The 25,903-nt window shown below is 37.3% G+C and overlaps 1 protein-coding gene across 2 annotated transcripts in view; it reads left to right on the top strand.

Annotated features, from left to right (window-relative positions):
- LOC131063774 (bifunctional dethiobiotin synthetase/7,8-diamino-pelargonic acid aminotransferase, mitochondrial) overlaps positions 1 to 25,903 on the top strand; it is a 228,178-nt gene that overhangs the window by 66,707 nt on the left and 135,568 nt on the right. For both annotated transcript variants that reach the window (XM_057997706.2, XM_057997705.2), the window contains exons 3-4: positions 12,819 to 13,080; positions 13,639 to 13,734. In XM_057997706.2, coding sequence (XP_057853689.2) covers positions 12,819 to 13,080; positions 13,639 to 13,734 — 358 coding nt within the window. The remainder of the gene's footprint in view (positions 1 to 12,818; positions 13,081 to 13,638; positions 13,735 to 25,903) is intronic.

Below are 25,903 nucleotides of genomic sequence, written 5' to 3'. Positions count from 1 at the left end.
GATTTTGAAGTCTACAAGGAAATAGTCGTGGAGAGAAATTTGTTAATACACCTCCAAGCCCAAGAGGGCCTGAGAAAGAGTCAAGCTAAGTACATCGCAAGAACATGATAAACATTGTATTGAGAGTAGGTTCCAGGTTGGGGCAAAGTTTGGTTGTACTTAAGCAATCAAAGAGTCAAGGGAGAAGATGAGAAGCTAAAGCAATTCAAATATGGCCCATTTGAGATTGTTGAGCAAGTGGGGTGTGAATCCAATAACTCGTTTTTTCCAGGATCAACTTCCATCTCTGATTCCTCTGCAGACTTGCATCTATCTGCTAAAGACCTTAATCATGATGAAACAACACAGGACAAAAAGGGTTTGAGAGAAGAATATGTGGAGGAAATCGCTGAAGACAGTACGACAGGCCCACAAATGATATTTTTCAGATGGGGATTGACACAAATGAGGATTGCATTAGTAGTTGTTCTTTTACTGAAGGAGGGATGAGTAGACAAAGGGTTCTCATCGAAAGATAATTTTACATAGCTCAGAAAAATGGAAAAAAACACAGTAATTCGAGCTATTTTTCTCATAGTTGTGATAGAAAGGGGAAAAATAATCCTGTACACCAAGGAAAATAGCTTACAAATGCAACAGATCACATAAGTAAATTGTTATAGCAAATATAAGCAGATGGAAAGCAGGTTCGATGCCATAAATTTTTTTTAGAAAGAGCACACAGAGAAAGCCATACATATTACAGTAAAAGGGGCATTTTTTCTTCTTCCAGAATCGAAAAGAAATGGCGGACCTGTGCAGCATAGCAGATGCAGGGTGAAAGGAGCGCCCAGCAAGCAAGGAATCACTTCGAACACCCAGAATGTACCCAGAAACGCAAGAAATTTTCACAGCGGCTCCACAAAATGAGCCCGAAACCAGCAGATTCGAAGAGAGAAGAACAGGTCGCAAGCAAAAACAGGGCCCAGCGCTCAAGGATGCGCCCAGAACTGAAGAATGCATCATTTCTTTTCCTTCAAACCCTAAGCGACGCCCAGTGCAGAGCGGTTTCCAGAATGCTCGAAAGACAAAAAGTGAAGATGCGAATGAGGATTTTAGGGTTTTCATTTCCCTTAAAATGTCTTCTTTAAAAAAATCATTTCTTTTCCTTCATATGCCACGCGCTATGTATGGTGGACAGGTTCGCTTATATCTTCAAGTGATGATTAATCACTTTAAATATTTGTAAAACCTTGTAAATCTTTTGGCTTCCTAAGTGATTCTTATCACTTTGTCCCCCCCCTTGCTATTATCCTTAGCAAGTTCTTTTTGTAAGAGCTCAAAATACGCCCTCAGCCATATAACAATGTCTTTTTAATGAAGTTTTCTTTTTATTAAAATTTTTTTTTTTTTTTGATTAAACATTTATTTAATATTATTCTTATTTAATATTTAAAAAAATAATGAATTATAATAAAAAAAATTTATTTAGTAAAGTGTTAATAAAAACACTTTTATTAAATATATTTTTTATTACACTTTATTATTTAATATTTAATAAATAAAAAATAATAAAATTGTATTATTAAAGTGATTTATTTGTTTTATCGCTTTAATTAAAACAATTTTATTACTTTTATATTATTAAAGCTTTTTAAATATAAATAAAAATAAAGTCAAACAAATGTTTGACCAAATAGTAATAAATCTTTTTTGAAAGAAATCACTTTATTAGATATTTTTTTGGGCAGAAGGAGGGATATTTTTGCATTTATGAGGGCTTGCAGGCCTGTCAGAGACATTTCAGAAGCATTTATGTTGCATTTATGAGGTTTTATGTTTGCAGAATGGATGACTTAGCCTTTTGGCTCAGGTTTATCCCTTTTAAGATATTTTTGAGGCTAAAAAGTTAGGGTTTTTGAGTTTGCTCGACCAAAAAGGAGGAGGTGGAGTCTTCTTGATATGTTTGGAAAAAGGCATATATACTGAGAGCCTTCTCTTTTGTAAGGGTTCTGATTCATTCATCTTGGAGCAGACTGTAATTTTTGGTTCTCTCTGCAAGAATGGATGTCTTTGTAACACATTTTCAGGATTTATGAAGCTTGGTGATACCTGTTTGGCAAGGATAATAGCTTGTTTTGCTGCTCTACTTCTCATCCTTCTTTGTTACTGCATCTTCAGGGTTAGTCAGTTCTTTGGTGGTTGGCTTTTGCCCCCCTTAAAATTTACATCTCCTTTTGATGCCTTATGCAGAAATACATGTACTACTTGCAGGTCATAAGCTGTGTTTTAATGATTAATGGTCTTAGGTTGTGAAAAAAGGATTTTTTCCCTCTTAGGACTGTGATTATCCAGCCTGTTTATGAAGCATTGATGCAAGGGTTATGAGTTGTTGGTCAGTGTGAAAAAGGGTTCATTATCATTGCTGTACTGTGTGTCTTATGCTTAGATAGATTCCAAAAAGAATACCATCTGGTGCAATCACCTTAGTTTCAGGTTTTAGTTTTTGTATTATCTCCTCCTCACTCTTTTCCCTGAAGAAATTGTTAGTTTAGGTGCAGAATCTGAAAAGAACCAGCTTACTCTGGAGGTTCACTCCATTTTTTAGGCAACCCACAGGCCTAGGAGGGTTCCCATGTGTCACAGGCCTGCTGAGTTGATAGCTTAGCAAACAGGGGTGCAGGTCCAAGTGATAACAGGAACATCATTAGAATTACATTTAGAATCATCAAGAGTAGCCATCATCTCACCGGTTTTGTCAAGCCTTACCTCCAAGTTACCCACAAAGAAACTATTACAATCCATACTTGAAGAAACAATTGATTTTTTCTTTGATTTCATGAACATTATTGTACCCATCTATGATAGAAGGACATGAAGAAGCTACTTCATCCTCATTTTTACAAGCATTAGGTCCAACTAAAGCAATTTCTTCTTTCCCAAACCTTCCCTCTTTGTCTTCTTCTTCTACTATCACCTTAATCATTTCCCCTGTGCATATATGATTAGGCTCCCAAGCCCCTTTGCAAGAAAAGCTAAGATTTTGTCTCCGTAGTTCATTCTCACTGACATCTTGAATCTTTTCACTGGAAGAGTCATATTCATAAACTTCTAATTTCTTTTTGAAGATGGATCTAAACCAACCAGGATGCTCACGCAAGTACTGAAGATCTTCTTGTAGCTCTTCATAAGTCTTCATCTTTCTGATTAACCCTTCAGGATGGAGGAATACACCTGCTCTGATACCATTGTAATGGTCTGCCCTATGAGTTAAAATTTCCCTCCTGGTATTATGTGAAACAGTTACCGAACTTCCAACTATGATCTGTTTTTTCCCTTCACTGTAATGATTGAGAAGTTAAGGGTTCACCTGGTGCGTTTAAGTTTATTTTTTTTTCATTCACACATTTCCAGCTCACATACAAATCACTACAATTGCTGACTGAGATTAACCAATTAACAAATTCAAATCACAATACTGAATCTTTCATTAATATGCGAAATCTAATATCCTTTATAATACAATCACTTTCAAAATATAAGTCTCCAAGTACAAATCAGAGGAGTTAAGAACCATACAGATTCTGGACTTGATGATTTTTGTTGCAAGAAAATCCCACGTTTGGCCTCCAACAAGGTGCTGCTAATTATCGATGTCTAATTCCAACTTCACTCCCTGCCTGGCTTTCATCTGTTCTCTGCTGAAACTCAAGGTACTCTACAATACAGGTGTTTCTTCTATGTAATCACCTGCTCCAGCACTTCCTTACACACTCAAACACCATGATTGCAGCTGTAACTAGCAGCTATGACCCAGTGCGTAACTTCAGCACAGACGTCACTGAAAATAACCCTCCAATGCCTGCTGTTCCAACAGCGATTAATGAAGGGAACACGCCCCTAAATAATATCTGCAGAAAGTTCCAACAGCTCCTATCGCTCCTTCACATTTCACAGTTAGCACGTCTTTTAGTTTGAATGACCCACACACTCGTTGGTGCTTGCAGCCACACTATATTTCCAACACGTGACACATTGCTTCATGGTTTCGTGCTTATTGAACTTCCTTTTCACTGCCCAGCTAGGTAATATTCATGCCCAGCCGCTGAAGATTGCTCACATCCAGCCAGATGATTTGCTCACGACCCAGTCAGGGGAGTCTCATACACCCAGCCTTTATGATATGAATACGCCTAGTCAAAGAAAGTCTGTCAGTGTTTGCAAATGTGGAAGTTCGAACTACAAAGGTTTTTTCAGCAGTCTCACGAACTATGACCTTCTTCACGTGCCCTTGCTCCCACTCATTGTTTGTTGTTGCTACTGAAACTTGACTGGTAGTATTAAGAATTCTCTGTATATATCAACAAAATTTCACAGCAATGTAATAACCTCTTACCAGTTCATCGTCCTCTGCAAATGAAACCATCCCAGATTGAAATTTCCAGACTCCTTAAATTGCAAATTTATCATTAAGTGATTTCCCCAACTTGGTCTCTCACAGGCAAGAGAAATGTCACATTCGAGGGATTTCGTCCCCAAATGCCAAGGAAACTTTCGAGATTTTCTCCAAAAAATTAGCTTCACAATTTCCAAAGTCACAATTCCCAAGATGTCTTTTCCAGCATTAAATGCTCTTATTTATAACTTCGTTTGTGCCCAATTACCAATGCACCGCGAATGTGGGATAAATAACTTCCTTTTTATAAATCACTTCTCTCTCAAGTGAATAAAATGGCCCTTTTAAATAAAGTGACTTTATAAGTAAATGTACTTCAATTTAATAGTCAGTTTATTAATTTAAACTCTTTTTTCCCTCTAAAAATTGCCCTTTCAATGATATAATCATATTTTGACACTTAAGGTAACTGTTTAATGCGGTGAAGATTCAAAACTTTTTACTCCGGTTCCAACAAGCTATAACACTAAGGTTGGAATTAAATATTTTAATTGAATTTAAGCAACCTTAGTAAAATAATTAAAAATATCTCATTAATGCACCAAATTTGCGAAAACTTTTCAAAAGACATCGGAATCGAATTCCGATCGCACTGGAGTGATCTTGATGACGAATAATAGCAAACGAGGCTGATTGGGCGACTTAGTAAAAATAGACGGCTTCTTCAAGATTCTTGGAGATTAATCCATAGGCCAAAAATCACTTCAAAAAGTGGCGTATAATTCCACTAAACCAACAGGACTTTCCAGAAACATCAGATTACTCATCTGAACAAGCTGACATGAACCCAGAGTGTTAGCTACTAAAGCTTGCTAGAGAAATTGAAAAGTTGGGGACATTACAAAGGCATCATTAGATGTTGACCAGGTTGTTACATTCGTAAGTCCCCTTGTGTTTACCAACAAAACAAATAAATCACTGAGTTATCCTAAGCCGTCAAGACTTGACAGTTGGAACCTTCAGGTTACCCCCTTTGATTAGTCTAAATAGCATTAGGGATTTCTTTACTCAAGAGAGGATAGGATACTTAGAATTTTATTCTTTGTTGACCGAAAGAGTAGCAATACTTTTCCCGCGTCAACATAATTGGTGCTAGAAGGAGTGCGCTTGTTAGAGGTTTGTAGCAAGCTAAGTTTGGAACACCTTTTTATATGTTATATTCGAGATATGTTAGATCTCTAAAAACTAGAACACACCCAAAAAATTAGAAAATTTGAAAAAAGACAAAACGTTTCTATGTTAAGATGTGGGAGCAGCCACTTCATGGAGACTGTCCTCAGGTTGACATTCCCTGAATTCATCAGAAGCTGAGTGCATAGTTGTATCCAAGGCAGTTGTCTGAATTTCCATCTGCAGGGCATTGCAGAATCCACAACATAGCTTACCGTGATGAGCTGAATTGCTCGATCTTTTTGTTAAAAGTCGAGTTAGTGCTACAGGGAAAGATATTTTTTTTGGGATATCCCGAAACCAAAGGTGTTCATACAACCAGATAGTCCCAACTCTCCATCAATCAATAATGGATTTACTCAATTTAGTGGTTTGATTGAGAACTAGTTTGGTTTCAATGAAGAGATATGCTTGGAAAGCGTGCTGTTACCTTGGTGGTGCAAAATTCATCGCACTTCTCAATCCAAGTTTAACTGCTCGCTATGTTTGGAAGCGGTTAATCAAGTTAGATACCAATATGGACTGCCAAAATCACCAGAGGAATGCATCACCGATCAAGTGTGGAGTGCATACATTGCTATTGATGAGCATAGGAGAATGCAAGATCACTACAGCACCACACCCCCTGAGGATGAACAAGAGTTGCCGGCTACTGTCTCAGATGAATCCACCAATCAAGGTATGGCAGCAAATGATTTCATATGCCTTGCACCTGAGGAAGAAAGAGCTGAAGAAGGCAATCAAGCGATCCCCGTGGATAAGGCAGAGGCCAAAGAACAATTTGTGGAAGCCCCACAAAGGGAAGATGCATTCTAGGGACCATCTGAAGTCGTTTTTAAAGATCAAGCTATCAGAGAGTCCTTGCTGTTTGAGGGTATGCTAACAGAGACGCATAAGGCTGCATGGTTTATGCAACCTCTAGATGCATTGATAGACGAAGCACTCAACTTCCCTGAGTTCAAGTTCAAGACTGATTTTCAGCCTGCACAACCCGTTGTAGAATTTGATGCTGATCTGCACACACCGGATGTGAGCGTGATGCTGCACCACTAGTTATGACCTCCTGAAACTGTTGAAGCTCTTCCCTTGGGCGACACATTGTAGGGCTCAGAAACGTACCAGGTTGTTTCTTTCCTTTCTGTTGTTAATTTTGAATATTATCAATTTGATTTTGGATGTTTTGGGAAAACAACCTGTATATGGATTGACCATGAACCCAATGAACTGCCCCAATTGTTAATAATGCCTGATGTCCTGGTTAAACTCAAGAGTGGCCCTTTGAAATTTTTTCTTTTAGAGTACAAAGACAAATTAGCCAAATTTAGGACTATGCCCGTTACCCTATTGTTGTTGCATGAGCTAAGAAATCGTCCCGGGTCAGGGATGCATGCACATAGTCCACATTTTGTACAGTCAATTTCTCCTTGTACATAATTAGTTTAGGTTTTCTTTTCTATTTTAGAGTAGTTTGCTTTTTTGTTTTTTTAGCTTAGATTTCTTGTTTTCTGCTTTAGAGTAGTTTGCTTTGTTGCTGTAGTGTAGCTTTGCTTTTGTCGAGGGTTGTCTCCTTGTCGTTTTTTAGAGCTATGTGTGTTTTGCTTAGTTTTGGTGTATGAAGCCAGGATTTTTTTTAGTTTGTTTCTTGGATCCTGACTTTTGGTATAGCACCTAATCGATGGTTGCCCTCGTATTCAGCTCATTTGGTTTAAGGATTACTCATTTAAAAATTTTTTTAGTTGCTTATTTTGTCTTGTCACCAACATTGCGATCACCGCACATTTTACACTTAATATTGCTTAGGTCTGTTGTTTTGTCAAAGGGAAGTCATTGCAAGTAAAAAATTTGAAGCTTTGCTTTAGAGACCACTGTAACACTCATTCCCACATAGGCTTCGTTGCTTAGTAGCCAAAGTGAAAGATAAAAGAAAAAAGAGAAAAATCAACAGAAAAGAAATTGAAAAAGCAAAGAAATACAAAAAATGCTTGGCTTTGGGAGTGCAAACACCTCTACCAGTATTCAAAAAGAAAATTTACTGGAAATAGAGCAATCTCTATGAGTTTACAGGTGATAACCTCGTCGGGGCTATAGACGCTTGCTAGCAGTGAGGCAATATCCAGGTTGCTTTTGGAGTTACTCACCCTACATGGCTTGCCATGACTGAACAATGATGTCACATCTTTCTCGAAGCTGGAATGAACTTCACTGCACACACTTGATTCCCAAGATCGGTGACTTGACTCGGTTTGTAACTTTTTTTTTCTTTGAATCCGTCTTTTGTTATTTGGTTTGGTCTGTGGAGTATAGGCTAGAGATTTTGGGTTCGATTCAGATAGTCATCCTTGAAATGTTCAAGAACATTTCCCAGCCGAGTCGCCATTTGTTGTGCTACAAACATCACCTTTCGTCTCAAAGATAGGGACACCCCTCCCTTCCCTCTAACTTGTTGGCGTGGGAGAGCATAGTTGAGAGTCGTTGCCAAGAGTAGTGTCAATTGCAACACCGAAAGAGTGGTGTTGATCTTTTTGAAAGATTGGCATATCCCGACCCCCCCTTTTAATATCGAAATGCTAATGTGATGAAAAAAAAGCCAATGCTTAGGGCAAGAACAAAAGTAAGTTTGGGCTCTTCACCCATCACCTTCATTTTCATTTATGAGAATCTTGATAAAAAGCCCGTCAAAAATACCAAAGTATCATGCAAAGGGAAATTTAGACAGGTAATGAGGCTCTGGTGCTTCTTTCTGAGTGGCTAAAATGTTCTTGGTATTGCCTTCAAGAATGCCGTAAAAAATATTGAAAGCAGATACTTGAGGGCAGAACAAAAAGAAAAATATAAAGTTCAGGTGTTTTAGTTCGAAGGTAGGTGAAGTCATATTTCTCGATCCCCATTTTTCTCGTAAGAAACACGGATAATGCCCAAAGGTTGAAATAAGATAAAGTTCGGCTTTTTCTTTTGAAAGCACTTTCGTCAGCATGCTTTGTGAAGATGAAATTAAATTTGGACCTTTTCTCTTAGAAAAAGAAATCGATAAAACGATTTGTTATGTTGGCTTGTATTCGCCAATAAGAATATCGAAGAAAACCCTGAGTATGCCAATGAGACGATAAAAGGAGGATAGCACAAATTTCAAATGCATGAGCCAAAGTTCGTATGTTTTAAAAAAGAACATTTTTTATTTTTTTTGCCTTGTAAAGATCGAGTGGAATATCGAAAAAGGCCCAGGACCAAAGTCAAAACAAATAAAATAAACATGGGTGTTTAAAAAAAAAAGGGAAAGCCGTTTCATAATGTTAAGCATCGCTGAACAATCCCCCCTCGCCCCCCCCTCCCATCCCCCCCCAACTTCGAAATAAGAGTAAGGTAGGTTCAAGCTTAAACCAAAACAAAGAAATAAAATTATACATAGATGATGGAGTTCTATATTGGGGGTGTTTTATTTGTTGCTTGGATTATGACTATGCACATGAATTGGCTCTAATTATTTAAATCTAAAGATGATTTTATTCAAGTGAATTTGTCTTTTGCAAATTAATTTCATTGAAGAGAACCAATAGGAAGAGATCGTCTACAAAAGACTAATGATTAACTCGTCAAATAGCTCAGATAGCGGGATCCATGAAATCCGGTGATGAAGAAGCAACCATAGCACAAAAGGACCAAAATGATGTTATTCCAAATTTTTGGAAGGCATTAGCAAGACACACAGAATGCTACAAGACATACAAAATAAAAAATGCATAGTTGGAATTGACAGATAAATCAGTTTGTTTTTAAAAACAAGTGTTATATTGTAAAATGACTCCATGTGGGCCCCGTTTAATGCAATTTAAAAGAACTGGTTAGTTATTTCTCAACTACTTGTTTTACCTTGAGCCTAGTGAAGTCTTGACTGGTAGCAAAATTGATTGAGAACAATTGCAGGTAGCTGAAGAAGTGGTTGAAAAGGGGGTAGTTGGGAAGTTATGAGAATTATTAGGTATGGGTTAAAGCCACTAGGACTTCTAGAAGGCAAATCAGAGCCATTGGATGGTTTAAATCCTGACCTTTGATTCAAAATGCAAAACCTATAAAGGCCAATGCTTTTCTCTTTGTAAAGGGTTAGATAGATTTTATTTTAGGATTTAGAACAGTGAGACAGCTAGCAGATTAGGAGTAAAAGTAGAAGAGGATTGCTGGACAAAAATTGTTGTAATGGTAGTTGAAACGAATAAATAAACATTGAAGCATGGTGTTTGTCGTTTTATTTTCTTTTGTTTGAATGGTTTCTCTTCATTTGGTTAGTTAATGTTTAGTGATTTTAATGGTGAAGTGGGAGGGTATTTGATGTGATTCCAGGTTCATACCATTGAGGGCTTGCTGATTATAGGTCTTTCTGCATGGTTAGTCTGAATCCAATATTGTTCTTAGTTCAACTGTGGGTGTTTGTCTCAGGCTGCGCCAGATTTGGGTGCTTGAATGAATATCCATAGTCTGAAAATCTTTTATTTCCTAAGAGCTTGCACTATTCCTCTGGAGTTGTGAGTATATCTCTGGCTAGTAGGGACTAGTTTATTTGAAATTTGTCCATCCACAACATCAACCGTTGCTGTCATTGTCCCTAGGTTTCCTAAACCCTATCTTTTTGCTTTTATTTCCCTAGCTTGAGAATCAAGGCATCGTCAGATGCAGACCAGGTTGTTACATTCTTAAGTCCCCTCGTGTTTACCAACAAAACACATAAACCACTGAGTTATCCTAAGTCCTCAAGACCTGACAGTTGGAACCTTGAGATTATCTGCTTTGATCAGTCCAAACAACATTAGGGATTTCCTTACACAAGAGAGGATAGGATACTTAGCATTCTATCCCGTGTTGACCGAAAGAGTAGCAGCACTTTTCCAGCTTCAACAAGTTCTTAATCTATAAGTAACTATTGTTGTACATACAAATATACTAAGAGGCGGGGTGGTGGTAATATGCCAATATTATCGTACTTTAACATTAATTCCATTAATAACTTCTCAAACTATTATAGGAACTATTAAGCACAAGATAGACATGCATCAACACAATAGAACACTAGATAGATGTAGAAAACCAAAAGGGAAAGCTTCAATGAGAATAGCTTCTTGGATCTACTGCCCAAATCCAGCCTCACAAAGTAGAGAAAGAGCTTACAATATTTTTTAGGCAGCAACCCACAGGAATCACAACCTATGATGGAGACACCATTCCCCAAACAGATTTGTAGGCACCAAACTACAAGAGACACCAACCCCTAATCCAAGAGCTGAGCACAAACTCAGATGATGAGGCACCGACCTCAATTACATCAAAGTGTATGAAAGTTATGTCATGCATACCTTCAAGGCTGAACCTTCAACATCTCCCTGATCTGATCACCTTTAAAACACCCTCATAGTTTGCATGAGATATGCATTTCGAGCCACACATTTAAATTGAGTAGACAGCTTGCACAACTTTTGCCACGATTATCAGTCTTACTAACATACACGCTATCAGTAGAATGAATTCAATCACTATTAAATATGCATTCCTACATTAATTACATCCTCAAGTCGGCCTAGAACTTATTCACAGTATGCACAAGTTGGCCACAGGAACAAACCTTGACCCAAATGTGCAATAGGCCTGATGTAAAAGCCAACACGTTACATCAAGACTAGGAACAAATTATGTGTTTTCTAATACTACCTTAATTGGTCCCAGTCAACCTTCATATGCTTCATCCAAATGGTACATGGTGCAATACTCTGGCCCATTCATCAGGAACTACTATATAGGTAGTGAACTAGTCCGTGTGAGCACATTATTGACCATAACTTTCCTCCTCCTTGAGATTCGTCCCTGAAACTTGAAAATATTTGTCTTTGTGTGTATCCTTACTTATCTTGCAAACCACAAGTCACAAAAAAAAACTGCAGTAGACCTTAGAAACATACCACAAACACTTCTGAATCTCTGCAAACACCTTAGATAGGTTTATAATGATACTAGTGACATACTGCAAGAGAAATATCCAACATAGATGATTCTGTCCTTCCGAAGCACAAATGTTCTGACATGACATGACATGATAGAAGTAATTAAAGTTACAACAACCTTCCAGATGTCTGAAATCGAAGGGAATATATTGATGATCTGACAGCTCCCATGATATACACCTTTGACATTAATTACAACACAAACAACATAATGTTCAACAACTATATCGCTTGTTGCTTGCACTGGAAGAAACACACGTACATTGCAAGGAGATTTGAGAAGGCTTACTTAGAATTGTAGTTACTGGGAGATTTGTGCCATGAACTGTGGTACTTGCCTGCCATACCAAAAATGTGTCTTTATCTTGAAACTCTGTATGGTGACATCCATAGACATTAGGAGACTTCTAATGTTGTGTCTTTATGCATCTCCTAGAAGCATTGCCTGGAACTTGGGAAACTAATTAAAGAGTTTTATTAGACATATCATATAAATTACATTGTGTTATCCCGAAGTGTTGATAAAATAATGTCTTGTGTTATCCCAAAGTATATGCATCCCCCTTCCTAGACTATGTCTACCATCTCCAAATGATTGTGGTTTGAAATAATTTCTAATTACATGGTAATGATTATCAAATATCAATATATTAATCTTTTCTCTTCTTGACATCTATTTAAGTACTTCAAAATCTTTTTCTTTTCCTCATTCTAAAACATTTTAGTGTTATATTTCTTGAAGTTGCATGTCCATTCTATGATTTTTTTTTCTAAATTAAAATATAAATATATATATTTTTTTCAAAGTAGCTTTCTCCAACCTTTTTTGAAAATAGATACCAGTACCCTTCCCCATCTCCTGTACTAATAGAGTTGTGCATCTTATGGTAACTATGGTTGGAACATTTAAGCTCAAGGACATATATTCATTGCCTTAAAAATGTATATTTATGTGGTTTTTAAACATTTTGATTTCACTAGATGAATAAATGAAGGCAATCTTTGTTTTTTACAGCTGTTATTAATTGTCATTCAGGCTGCTTATGTTAGAGTTGGAGTTCTTAACCTGATCTTTAAATAACATCTGAATGAACAAATTTTTATCTGATTGCCTTTGGATTTCTTTTGTAAGTGCTCCGATGTTTTATAATAAGACAAATCAAGCTTAAGCATGATTCTTTATGCAGGAACTTAATTATCTGACCTATTTAAACTCTATGTACATCCAGGGTACCTGTGTTTTTGCTTCCCAAAATTCCAGAAGATCCAAACAATACACTTCTTGAGTGGTTTAGTGAATCCCACAAAATATTTTCTGAAGTTAAGGACACCTTGGAAACATCATATGTGAAAAGAATGAATCGGTTACATGAGATGCCAACAAAGGCAAAGCAGCTGCTTTGGTGGCCTTTTACACAACACTCTCTTGTTCGTGAACAGTACATTAATCTGATTGATTCTCGTTTTGGAGAAAATTTTGGTGTTTACAAGGTTTGCACTGCAATTTTTTGGCAATCCTTACTATTTGTAGAAACATATTTATCCCAAATAATTTATGCTGGGAAGAATGCAACTTAATGTTTTTTAGGGAAAAAGTCGAGAAATTCATATAGTTATAGCTGGTTATGTGGTGGAGATCCTTGAGGATTTTGTCTTTTGTATTGCTTGGCCATTATTTATTTGCAACATGTATTGCAAGTAATGAGATTATTGTGGTCTATCTTCCTGTGCTTATATATGTATAATGGGAGTGGTTTATTCATACATGCTGGCAGCTAAATATTCTACCACAACTCCTCTAGAATTGTTTTTTAATTTTCAACAGACATTGTTGGTGCCTGTGATATTGCTGATGAATTCTATTTTATAAATAGACATAGTTAGTGTCGGATATTGATGATTTCATTATAAATAGACATTGTTTGTGTCTGATATTGATGATGACTACAAAAGCTTACAGTGGAAGAGTCATTAAGATGCATTTCTTAGTCTCATTCTATATTGATGCTGTTTATTTCTGATATAGATAATGATGATGTAAAATTACAGGGCAAGAGTCACAAAGATGTGAATAGGGAGTCTATTGTTCAACAGTTTGATGCCTGTGCAAGCTGGTGGACTCAAGGACCAAATGCCATCTTGCAGGTATCATTTTTCAGCTTATAGTAGTTTTTGGAGTCTTTAATAATGGTATATATGAACCAGGTTTACTTTGTGTTTTTATTCATTCGCAATGTTTTTGAGCTTACTTCAAACCCTATGACAAAAACTCCATGTGAATTTGGCTTTGGAGATGAAAGATTTCTTCCTTGTCAAATTACTGGTGAATTCATTCAAGATTTACAGTTGTGCTTAAACAGAGAAATGGGGATTTTATTTATAGTTGCCAACTTCAGAAATCCAAGTACAAATTTTATTGGGTTTTGCTAGCAAATAATAAACTTGCCAATGTGGTCTGGATATTGTGAAAGAGAACATAATTCATAGCTAGGTGTGTGTAATGAATGTGATACAGTAAAAATCATAAATATTTGTGTTGGCTCATGCTAGCCATACCATTTCTAGTTCCTACATGAAGCTGTACTTTTCTACAAGAGACAGGAAACAATTAACATTTTTTGTTGGATTTAAGCCTTTCCCTCATACCTGGCATGGATTTCCCAAGACTATCACAGCACTGTGGTGGTTGTAAACTTGTAAATATTGCAAATGGGGGCCAATGCATTTTTTATGTGCTTTAAAGCCTTGCCATGTGTCAACACAGCCTTTGTAGGCCTAATTATACCTATCGCTGCCCATCCAAAAACAATTGCTGCTCAATATAGACTCCGTACAAGCATCAAAGGGAGCCGTACTTCTTGTTGGGGCCGCTGTACCACATCAAAAGGGTGCCAAACAGGTGCTAGGGAGGAAGTTAAGCATTGAATGATTGTTGATGGCATTGTTGGATAATATTTTGGTAAGAAATATTAATATTTTATTGTGTAATTAAATCTGAGTGGTATTTCTGATGTATCGGTTTGTATTAGCAATATAAATATATTTATCATGAGATTTCAGGTTTATGTGATATTAAAAATTTTGTAAGAGAAAATTGTTATCAGCATGAAAATTTGGAAACATTAATTCTATGGTGATCTTCTATGGCATTTTATCAAACAATATTGAATTATAATTTGTAATGGTCAACCCTAATTATTTTTTTCTTTTAATAATATAAAAACTGTTAATTTTAGCAATCAGATATAACAGAACTCAGAAATAAAGAAATGCAAGAACACATAACACAGTTTACCCTGGGAAAACCTCCCTCTTGGAGGAAAAACCCACCATTAATTTTCAGATCTTATTAAGCAATTATCATGTATATCTTTTCAATGAGAAGCAATCAGCAAACTACGAACAGTCTGCAATGATGAACTTATCTGCAATAGGATGTTGCTACCACAAGGAGAGTTGCAGTCACTGATATGAAGGTTGCTGATCCTAGGATGAGGTTCGCTGCCCAGAACAGTTTGCTGTCACTTAAATGATGATCGCTGTCCCTCCAATGAAGATCGCTGTCACTGGAGAACAGTTTGTGGAATGAAGGAGATATTTCACTGTTTGAGGACAATTCGCTGTGTATGAAAATGAATATGAATAATGTCATACAATTTACTTGTTTATATACTTGACTTGAGGTGTCAAGTTAGCAAGTCGTCTTGCTTACATAAATCATATTTTACAATTAAACTGATTAATAGGTCCTGCCTCATTACACGCTACATTAAGTTTGCTTAATCACCCAATTTGGGTCTTGCCTTGGAACACGTTACATTATGCTTACACGCCCAAATAGGGCCAGCCTTATAAGAGTGGTTTTGTGTGTGAAGTCAAACTTTAATTGCTTTTAGTAATATTAAAGTTTGACGATCTGGGCTAGCATAATCCGAGCTAGCTACTAATTTCAACACTCCCTCTTTGCTAGGGAGGATTCTAGCAAATTGTGTAATCATGCATCACGGACTTCTTTATGAGATTCATCTTACATTGCCCGCAGAGGATGAATGTAACCTGCAAGAAAAAACAAAACTTTCCATCTTGCATTGCCCGCAGAGGGTGGAAGAGGTCTTTCACCTCAACCTTCTCCTAGAGAAGGATATACTGTCACCTTGCATTGCCCACAGAGGGTGACTCCACCATGCATTGCTCGTAGAGGGTGGAAGATGCAACTTAATGCATCACTGAGATTGAGACTGCCTCTTAGTCATAGTTGGATTCTCCACAATTCCAAGCCTATCTTTGAAGTATTCAAACTTCACATGAGCAAGGGGCTTGGTGAGAATGTCTGCAACCTGCTCATCAGTGCTGATATATTTCAGCTGTAAGGCACCTCTTTGTACCATATCACGAACATAGTGATAGTGAGTTTCCACATGTTTTGATCTGTCATGAAACACAGGATTAACAGATATTTTAATACAACTTTGATTATCACAATGAATAACTGTGGGTTCCCAAGGTTGTCCAAACAACCCAGCAAGAAGCTTTCAAAGCCACACTGCTTCTCTCGAAGTAACACTCGATGCAATATACTCATCTTCTGTAGTACTCAAGGCTACTGAGGACTGTTTCGTGCTGGCCCAAAAAATCATAGCAGAACCCAAACTGAAACAGATACCTGAAGTGCTCTTCCTATCGGTAACACTTTCTGCCCAATCAGAATCTGAGTAGCCTTCCAAGGTAACGGTAGTGTTGATTGGATACTTTAGCCCATAGCCAACAGTTCGACGCAAGTATCTCAGAATAAGTTTGGCTGCAACAAGGTGAACATGCTTTGTTTTGTTCATAAACTGGCTGAGTGCACTCACTGCATAACAAATGTTTGGTCTAGTGTTAACTAGATACATCAATGATCCAATCAACTGCCTGTACTCAGAAGGAGCTGCAAAATCAGAGTTAGCTATAGATACACTCAATTTCTTCAAGTTAGTTTCTATAGGGGTAGACATAGGTTTGCAATCCAACATTCCAAATCTCTTCAAAATATCAACAGTATATTTTCCTTGACTTAGAATGATTTCATTAGGTCTTTGCCACACTTCTAACCCTAGAAAGTAATGCATTAGACCTAGATCCTTCATTTCAAATTCAGTACCTAATTCTTTCTTACACCTAATGATGAGACTATCTTTGCCAGTTAGAAATAAATCATCCACATATAAAACCAAAATTAATATTTCACCATTAAATACTTTAAAGTAAAGGTTAGGATCAACATCATTCTTACAAAACCCTAAAATAACCAAGTACTTATCAATTCTTTCATACCAAGCTCGAGGAGCTTGTTTGAGGCCGTAAAGAGCTTTCTTTAATCTGCATACATGAGATTCTCCATTATGAGTCGCATATCCTTCTGGTTGCTCAATATAGACTTCTTCCTCAATGACACCATTAAGGAAGGCAATCTTTACATCCATCTGATGTAACTTCCAACCCTTAGCTGCAACAATGGCTATAATAGTTCTAATAGGAGTATATCTAGCAACAGGAGCAAATGTTTCCTCATAATCTATGCCTTCTTTTTGAGAAAAACCACGAGCTACAAATCTAGCTTTATATTTCTCTATACTACCATCAACAACATGTTTAATTTTAAACAACCATTTAGAAGACACAATAGACTTACCTTTAGGTCTAGGTACAATATCCCAGACATCATTCTTGATGATGGTTTGATACTCTTCGTCCATAGCTAATTTCCATGCTTGCTGGTTCATAGCTTCTTCTATGCTAAATGGTTCAGTTTGAATGATGTTGCACATCATTGTAACATAGTTGGAGAACTTCTGAGGTCTCCTACTTTCTCTGAAAGTGCCACTAGGAGCTGCAAACTTTTCTGCTTCTTGAATTGTGCTCCTAAGCCAAAGTGGCCATTTCTTGCTAACTGCAATATCTCTAGGTCCATCAGTTGGATCCAGTGGCTCAGGAGGATCACCATGCTGAATAGGTTCGGGAGGCTCAATAGACTCATTCTGAATCTCAGGGTTAGTATCAATATCCATGTTTTGATTATCATTAACTTCTTTATCATCATTGACAAGGGAACCTTTAGATTTCTTAAAAGCAATATTTTCTTCAAACTTAACATCTCTACTTACCTCAATATACTTTTGTCCTGGAATGTAGATACAAAATGCTTTGGAGGATTCACTTTATCCAACAAGGATACCTTTCTTCCCGGATGGCTCTAGCTTAGTTCTCTTTTCCTTTGGCACATGAACATAGACAGGACTTCCAAAAATCCTTAGGTGACTGTTATCCGGTTTGATCTCCAGTGAAGGGCTCTTCAGGAGTTATGTTCTTCAGGACACGGTGAGGGCATCTGTTCTGAATGTATACTGCAATCTTGGATGCTTTGGCCCATAAGGAAGTCTAAAGATCCTGATCATGAATCATTGCTTTAGCTGCTTCAACAATGGCTCTATTCTTTCGTTCAGCCACACCATTTTGCTGAGGATTGTAGGGAACACAAAACTCCCTCTTAATTTCTGTCTCTACACAAAAGTCATTGAAACTACTTGAGGTGTATTCACTTCCATTGTCAGATCTTAACACTTTAATCCTTTTACCAGACATATTTTCAGCTAAGCCTTTAAATTCTTTAAACCTATTTAGCACTTCATCAGATTCTTTAGATTTTAGAAAGTAAATCCAAGTCTTTTTAGAAAAATCATCTATAAATGTAACATAGTATAGAAATCTGCTAGATGAAGGAACAAACATGGGTCGACATAGATTAGAATGAACAAGTGCTAATTTTTCTTTAGCTCTGTTTTCACTTTTATGAAATGGACTCTTAGTGTTCTTACCTAATGCACAACCTTTGCAAGTATCATCATGAAAATAACTAAGTTTAGGCATACCTTTAACCATCTTTTCAAGTGAGGGAAGTGCTTAAAAGTGAAGGTGGCCAAGCCTTCTATGCCATAGTTCGCTAGACTTGGGAGCTTCATGGATGAGTGCTTGAACAGGATTAGCTGAAAACTTATACAAACTATCATATTTATTTCCAATAACACGAGCAGATTTAAAACTAGATTTATTAGGCGAAGCAAGTACTTTACCCTCAACAAACGCTATTTGATAACCTTTATCTTCTAGGGCAGAAATGGAGATTAAGTTTCTTTTAATTCCAGGAACAAATAAGATATCACTAAGATGCAAGGAGATACCCGATTCCAAATTTAAAGAAGTATTGCCAAAACCTCTTACCAAATACTGCGCATCATCACCAATTACCACATGAAGATTGGACTCTTTCTCCATTAAGTCTGAGAGGTGCTCCCGGTATCCCATGATATGCTTGGATGCACCACTGTTTGTCAACCAAGTGTTGTTGTCAGTTGGCACATTGCTAGATAAGGCAGAAATGAAGAGGAAGTCTTCGTTATCCTTCGAATCTGCAACTTCATTTAGGTTCGCTTCTCCTTGCTTGGGCAGATTCTGACATTCTTGGGCAGTGTTTATATTTGTCACTTTCTTTTTGTAACATCAAATCAAGTTAGCTGGAATTTGAACCCTTTGGAGAGGTATGAATAAGAGTTGAATGCTCCCCCTCAACACATCATTCAATCCACTCTTCAAAGTTATTTATTTACTGCCCTGCTCTGCCCTAAGCGAATTAGGCCTGCCTTTTTTAGGTCTGGCCCTAATTTTATCGAATTTCCTTACCTCTCCAACCGACCTTGCCTTTGGCTCATACAAACCCCCCCACAATTTCGTGGATTTTAGGCTCTCAAGGACAAAATCAAGACATCTCCCAAAATTGTGGATTTTGTCAAGTCATGGACAAATTATTGCCAACCACGTCCAAGTCGTGGATTTCTCTATTTTGTGGATTTTGGTGAGGTGTGGATTTTGGTGACCCATGGATAATTCACTTGGCTCTATCAAAGTCATTGATTGCTTTAATTGCTTTACCCTTTCATCATACTTAGTCGCTTACTACATCAAACATTATCATGTTGGGAACATCTTCATCAAGTCATGGATTTTATCAACTCGAGGATAAACTTGCTCTTGATCTTCATTTCACTTCACCTTGTTCAAGACTGTTCATCAACACTTGAGGATGATGTAACTCACTCAATCAACACCTTCAATGGCTCCCAACTGTAAATCTCTTGCACTCAAAGACTAGTTGGAGTCATCATCACTAAGTCGTGGGTTTAGCAAGTTTGTAGATTTTCATGAGTCTTGGATTTTGGTGACTCATGGACAAACCCAGTGACTTTCTCTTCAAGTTGATTTCGTTATTCCTTGCTCAAGTTGATCATAAAAGACCTTTGCTTGCGAACTTGGAGGATTTTAAGGCTAAATTCAATTAAGTGCAACCTTTGTTCATCATCACCTCAAGGTCACCAAGTCGTGAATTTTGCCTGGGCATGGATTTCATGAGGTGGTGGACAAAACTCATTCTCATCTCTCAAGTCCATCGATTTCACCAAGTGAAATATAGTATTGTTACACGATTGACTTGGTGGTGCATTGCTTCTCCAAAACTATTCTATGTACAAAATCACTTTCACCAAGCAGTTAACCTTATTCATTGAATGGTTGAGCACCTCATCTCGAGTGTGGATTTGAAAGATAAACGTTGTATTTCATCATTACTGAAACAATATTACATTATATTGGTTGAGTTATTACAAATGGAGACGCAATCTCCTTATATAGAGAAGACAACTGAAGATAAAAGAGAAACATTCTAAATTACCTAACTGACGTAGAAAATAGAAATTAGCTAATAAATTAAATATGCCTAAATGACATAAAATGACCATTATAGGGTAATCGAATATTATACTAATACCCTCCCATAATGGTCAATTTATTAACTAATCACCCTACACAAGACAAAAACATTAAAACGCAAAGAAGGCTGATTCCTCCTCAGAATGCTTTGCAACATTAGCCTGCTATTGAGACTCTCCTTGGTTGGTCTTCTGATCAGCCAACCACTTTCTGCAGAACCTTTGGATTTGACCAAGCTTCCCACAATAGTGATAGGTGAAATTCTTCTTGGAACCATTCTCAGATGTACGCTGTCCTTTCTGCTGAGTGGACTCGCCTTTGCCTTTATCCTTTGCAGTAAACACCTGTTCCGTACTGACCATGTCACTGTTACTACCAAACTGTTGTCTCCACCGAGCTTGCTGCAATAGCTTAGTGCACAACTCTTTAAACTTCTAGTCAACATTAGTGGAGGTAAGGTTGAGAGACTCGATAAAGTGTTCGTAGGAGCGTGGTAGACTCTTCAGCGTAATCACTACCATGTCCTCCTCTTCCATCTTGCGACCAATGGCCATCGGTTGATTGTGTACATCCTTGATCTTCATAAGATGCTCTTGCAAAGACATCTTCTCATCCATCTTCATTGAAAACATGTTCTTTAGAAAGAACGCTTGACTCTTGTCTGACGTCTCATGGAGATCTTTCAGATGTGTCCATATCTCCGTAGCTGTCTTGCCAAATGGTACCTTTGGAAGCGTTTCGTCGGTGACTGATAGTTTCAGCAACATAATTGCTTCTTTGTTACGTTCATCAAATTTGTCTCGGTATTTGCCCGCCATTGTTGGACAAGTAGACTTGCCCAAAACAATCTGATCGAGACACCGATACTCAAAAATCAAAAGCATTGTTTGCTTCCAGGTATTGTAGTTCTTGCCATTGAATCGCTGATTGGCCTCCAACATGATCTTGGTCAATGATGCCATCCCTCCCGTTTTCTTATGCACAAAAAATGAGGCAAACTCAATTTTCAAAAGAGTCTGATTTTTCAGCCAAAAATCAGTAAAACCTTTAGCGAGCAGCTGGTACAAATGCCGAAAAATCTGGTTTTTGGGTAAAAATCAGTCAAACCCTTGCTCAAAAAACCCACGATTTTGTCAAAAAATCGACAAAAATTTCTGCACAAAATCCTAGGGCTAAAACCCTAGGTGCTGAAAATTGCAGGAAACCAATGATTTTTATGGAAAAATCGTGCAAAAAACAAAACCTTCAAAAAGACAACGTTTGTAGGAAGACATAGAAACCCGAGCCGTAGGAAAAAACCACACGATTGGTTTTCAAAAAAAACCATAGAAGCCCTTTGTACATAAAACATAGAAAAACCCGTGTCAAAAGCAACCCTTATCTGTGGGGATCTAAGAAAGAGAAAGAAAAAAATGCATAGGCACGACACTAAAACATGCAGGTGCGGCTGTGAAAAACCCTTAGACGTTGCAAAAAACAAAACTTGCGATTCTCTGAAAGTCGCAAAAGACTACAAAAGCCACCGTCGCGCATCAACACAGTCGCAGGTCGTAGGTAGAAACAAAAAGCGCGGAGAAAAATAAAGCGCGAAAACCCCCGTTGCGTTGCATGAAAAAAAGAACCAAAAGCTCGCAAAAGCCACAAAAAATGTGAAACTTAGTCGCGCTGACGCGAGAAAAAAAAAACACTAAATGAAACGCCGAGTGTCAAAATCGCGTCGTTGTTGCGGATATTGCCGTCACGTGCACAAAACTATTGCGGAAAATCATTGTTGTAGGCTACCCAAACAAAAGAAGTGTTTGGAACCCAGATTGCACACAGTAGAAACCCCCCAAAAAATCGTGTGACCCTACAAAATTTTCCACAAAAACGCCGCCTAGCTTAAAAATACCTCACAAAAAAAACTCTTGGTATTGCCATGATTTTTTCATAAAAAAATCGATTTGAAAAAACTTTTCGAAATAAATTCCAGGTAAGGAGCACGAATTTTCCAAAAATTTGTCAAAAGATCGTTTTGCTTTGATACCATGAAACAATATTTCATTATATTGGTTGAGTTATTACAAACAGAAACGCATTCTCCTTATATAGAGAAGACAACGAAAGATAAAAGAGAAACATTCTAAATTATCTAACTGACGTAGAAAATAGAAACTAGTGAATAAACTAAAGATGCCTAAATGACATAAAATGACCATTATAAGGTTATCTAATGTTATTCTAATAATTACTGACTCACATTGATCAAAAGGCATCCAAGTTGTGGATTTGAGCACTCTTGTAATCACTACTGCATTTGGAATTTCATCATTTCCTGAGGTTGACTCTATATCATTGTGAAGGTTTCATCTTTGAGTTTCCTCTCGGAAATCCAAGGAAAACTAACGTGTATTCTTTTCAGACTTCCATCAATTTCATCCACCTAGACTTGATTGATTCTCGTCTCTTCATCCTGACCTAAGGGTTGCATTTAAAGCATCACTCAATGACTACCTTGAGTTTCACCTATCATTTGAGCACTTAGAGTTGAGAAGACTTCAAAGTAGCCTAGAGGGGGACTTGATTGCTGCTAGATTGCCTAACTTGGTCACATCTTGATGACAACACATTGCATCCCCTCACAAGCAAGAGGTTAAAGACTCAGACTATTGCCAAGCTAGATGACTAAGCCAAAACAACTACGCTACCAAGCAAAGAAGTGGGGGTCCCCATTTGCAATGGGGTAATGTGTGAAAATGTCACAAGTAGCGTGGAAGCTCCTTACTAAAAACCCATTTAGTTGGTTACAATGTGATATAAATTATATAATATCATTCCATATTCCTATCCCTTACTAATACATATGAGTTTGAACCTGTGGAGGTGGGTAACATGGTGAAACTTCTTCTATAAGAAAGATCAAAGTTTGAAAACTTGGATTCGCTGTGGACTTGGCAGCCCAAAAATTGGACTCGGACTCGGAATTGGCAAAAACTCGGGGAAGGACTTGACAAAAAAGAAAACTGTAGTTTTACCAAAAAAAAAAGAAAGAAATTAATGCATGTAGAGAACATAAGAGCCATTAATTGAAACATTACACATGTCATATTGAATATTTGAAATTTCATCATTCATACTCATAGTTTCAAACTTTAAAATGTATAACAGCAGCATAAGTTGATAAATGTTTACAAAATTACATGTAATGATATGTCTAAATATGAAAAACAACAAACTAAAGACTACATCTTCCTCTTTCCTCTCCTAACATAACTCAATTTTTTCAGGCCTTGAGCTAGTAGTAGTAGGTGCTGAGGTATCTAAATGATGAGATGATTCTTCTTCAACATCAAAGTCATCATCTTTGTCCTCGTCTTTGTCCTCCTCCATTTCATCCAATCCTGCTGCTTTTGCTTCTTGTGCTGCTTCTCTCTTTAATTCTGCAAGATCTTCTTTAGTAAAGAGTACATCATCACCATCATTTTGTTCATTGATGGTCCAATCACCATATGGATCAATTTCATCCAAGTCAATGGCCTCATGTAAAACACCCTCCACCCTTCTAGTGTAAAGGTGAAGGTTGTATAGTGTGAAGGCGAAGGTTGTTTCGAACAAAGACAAGATCATTGAGGCGCTTCTGGGTCAACCTATTTGTCTTTTTCGTGTGAATTCTCTCAAATAAACTCCAATTCCGTTTACACCTAGAAGCATTACATGGCTGGGACAAAACACGGATGGCTATCTTTTGTAGATTAGGCGTGCTAGTACCATGATTCTCCCACCATAAATCTACAAAAAATCATTTAGAAATATTAGAATTGAGTAAAAAATGTAACAATCAAGTTTCTAACTTTCTAATATCTTCCTTGTAGTATTGAACTAAATTTTTTACTTGGTTGTTGTTTTGCTCTCCTATAAATTGCTTGTTGTGAAGAGAAGAGTCTCCCCTCTGCACCCTTGTAGATCTTGCACAATGAACATTTCCAAATTTATAAATAAGATAGTTACACTCAACAATGAAAATTTCCAAATTCATAAATAAATTATAAGATATAGCAAATGTCAAATCTCACCTCCAACTCATCAAGAACCTTGTCTCTCAACTTAGGATCAGGTACTCATCAATAACCTTGTCTCTCAACTCACGATCAGGTACCATCTTATCAATGCATGCAACAAAATCTGCCATGACCTCCTCATTAGCCCTACATGAATCAGAGAACTAGAATTTCGGATTCAAGAAGTAGGCAAAGGCATGTATCGGTAAGTGGAGTTGGTTTGTCCACCTACGATCAATGATGCACCAAAGGATTTCACATTTTCTTGTATTTCCGACATAGTAATGTGAAATGGCCTCTTTGGCCCTATCCATGGCCTCATAAATGAAACCCATTGGCATGCACTCTCCATCCACCATATGAATAACCGTTACCAAAGGTTTTATCAGTTAAAAAAATGAAAACAAATTTTAAATTAGCACAAAATTGACCCCTAAAAAAAAAACAGCAAATAGGTTATCTTGTGTAAAGTTCATGTTTCTGTTTGTTACTTACCCCGATCAACTTCTCTCCATTTTTCTTGAACCCTTCATCAAAAACTATTCTTACAATCTTTTCTACCTCAGCTCTTTTGGAGTATACAGACTCCAAACAAGCATCAGGCACAAACATTTGCTTAAGATGAGGAATGACACTAAGAATGCTCTACAATGTGAGGAAGTGGCTAGTAAATCGTGTCACTCTTGGCTGCACAAGGGCCTTGCCATTTGTGCGTTTTCTCATCAAAGAAAGAACCCAAGTATGGTTGTAGATGAATTTGGTGACATTTTTAGCATCTTCAACCACCCTTTTCACCCATACAATCTTTTGAATGTCTTCTAACAAGAAGTCCAAGCAATGTGCAACACAAGGACTCCATGTAACTGTAGGATGCCTCTCCATAAGCATTCTACCTACAACTACATATGCAGATGCGTTGTTCGTTATAATTTGGACAACATTCTCAACTAACTTCTTGCGTTGTACGTTATGATTTGGACAACATTCTCAACTAACTTCTTGGATCACCTTATATAATAGATTGCACAAAGTTTTTGCGTTTTTATTTCATTTGAGGTATCAATAGGCTTTAGGAATTCCATAGCACCATTAGAAGCCACCAAGAAGTTGAGGTATCAATAGGCTTTAGGAATTCCGTTGCACCATTAGAAACCACCAAGAAGTTGAAGAGAGTCCTATTTCGTCCATCTGTCCATCGATCTGATAGATGCCGCATCCTTTTCTCCAAAATCTTTTTTGATCGCCAACCACAATTTGTGTATGTTTGACAACTTGCTCTACCAATGGCCCACTAAAGTGTCTAGTTGTTGGGGCCTTAAACCCCTTGCCCAAAACTGTAGATGGATTAACCAAACCTTCCCAATACATGTTCGCCGCATTGAAAGGTAAATTATTGTAATACCAAAAGTTTGCTGCTACTATCCTTGCTTGCTCATGTTTCTCTCTATTCCATCTGGTACCTTCAAGTGAGTGCTCCT

This window comes from Cryptomeria japonica, chromosome 5 (genome assembly GCF_030272615.1).
Source record: "Cryptomeria japonica chromosome 5, Sugi_1.0, whole genome shotgun sequence".
NCBI lineage: Eukaryota > Viridiplantae > Streptophyta > Pinopsida > Cupressales > Cupressaceae > Cryptomeria > Cryptomeria japonica.
This window is presented reverse-complemented; position numbering and strand designations above follow the sequence as displayed.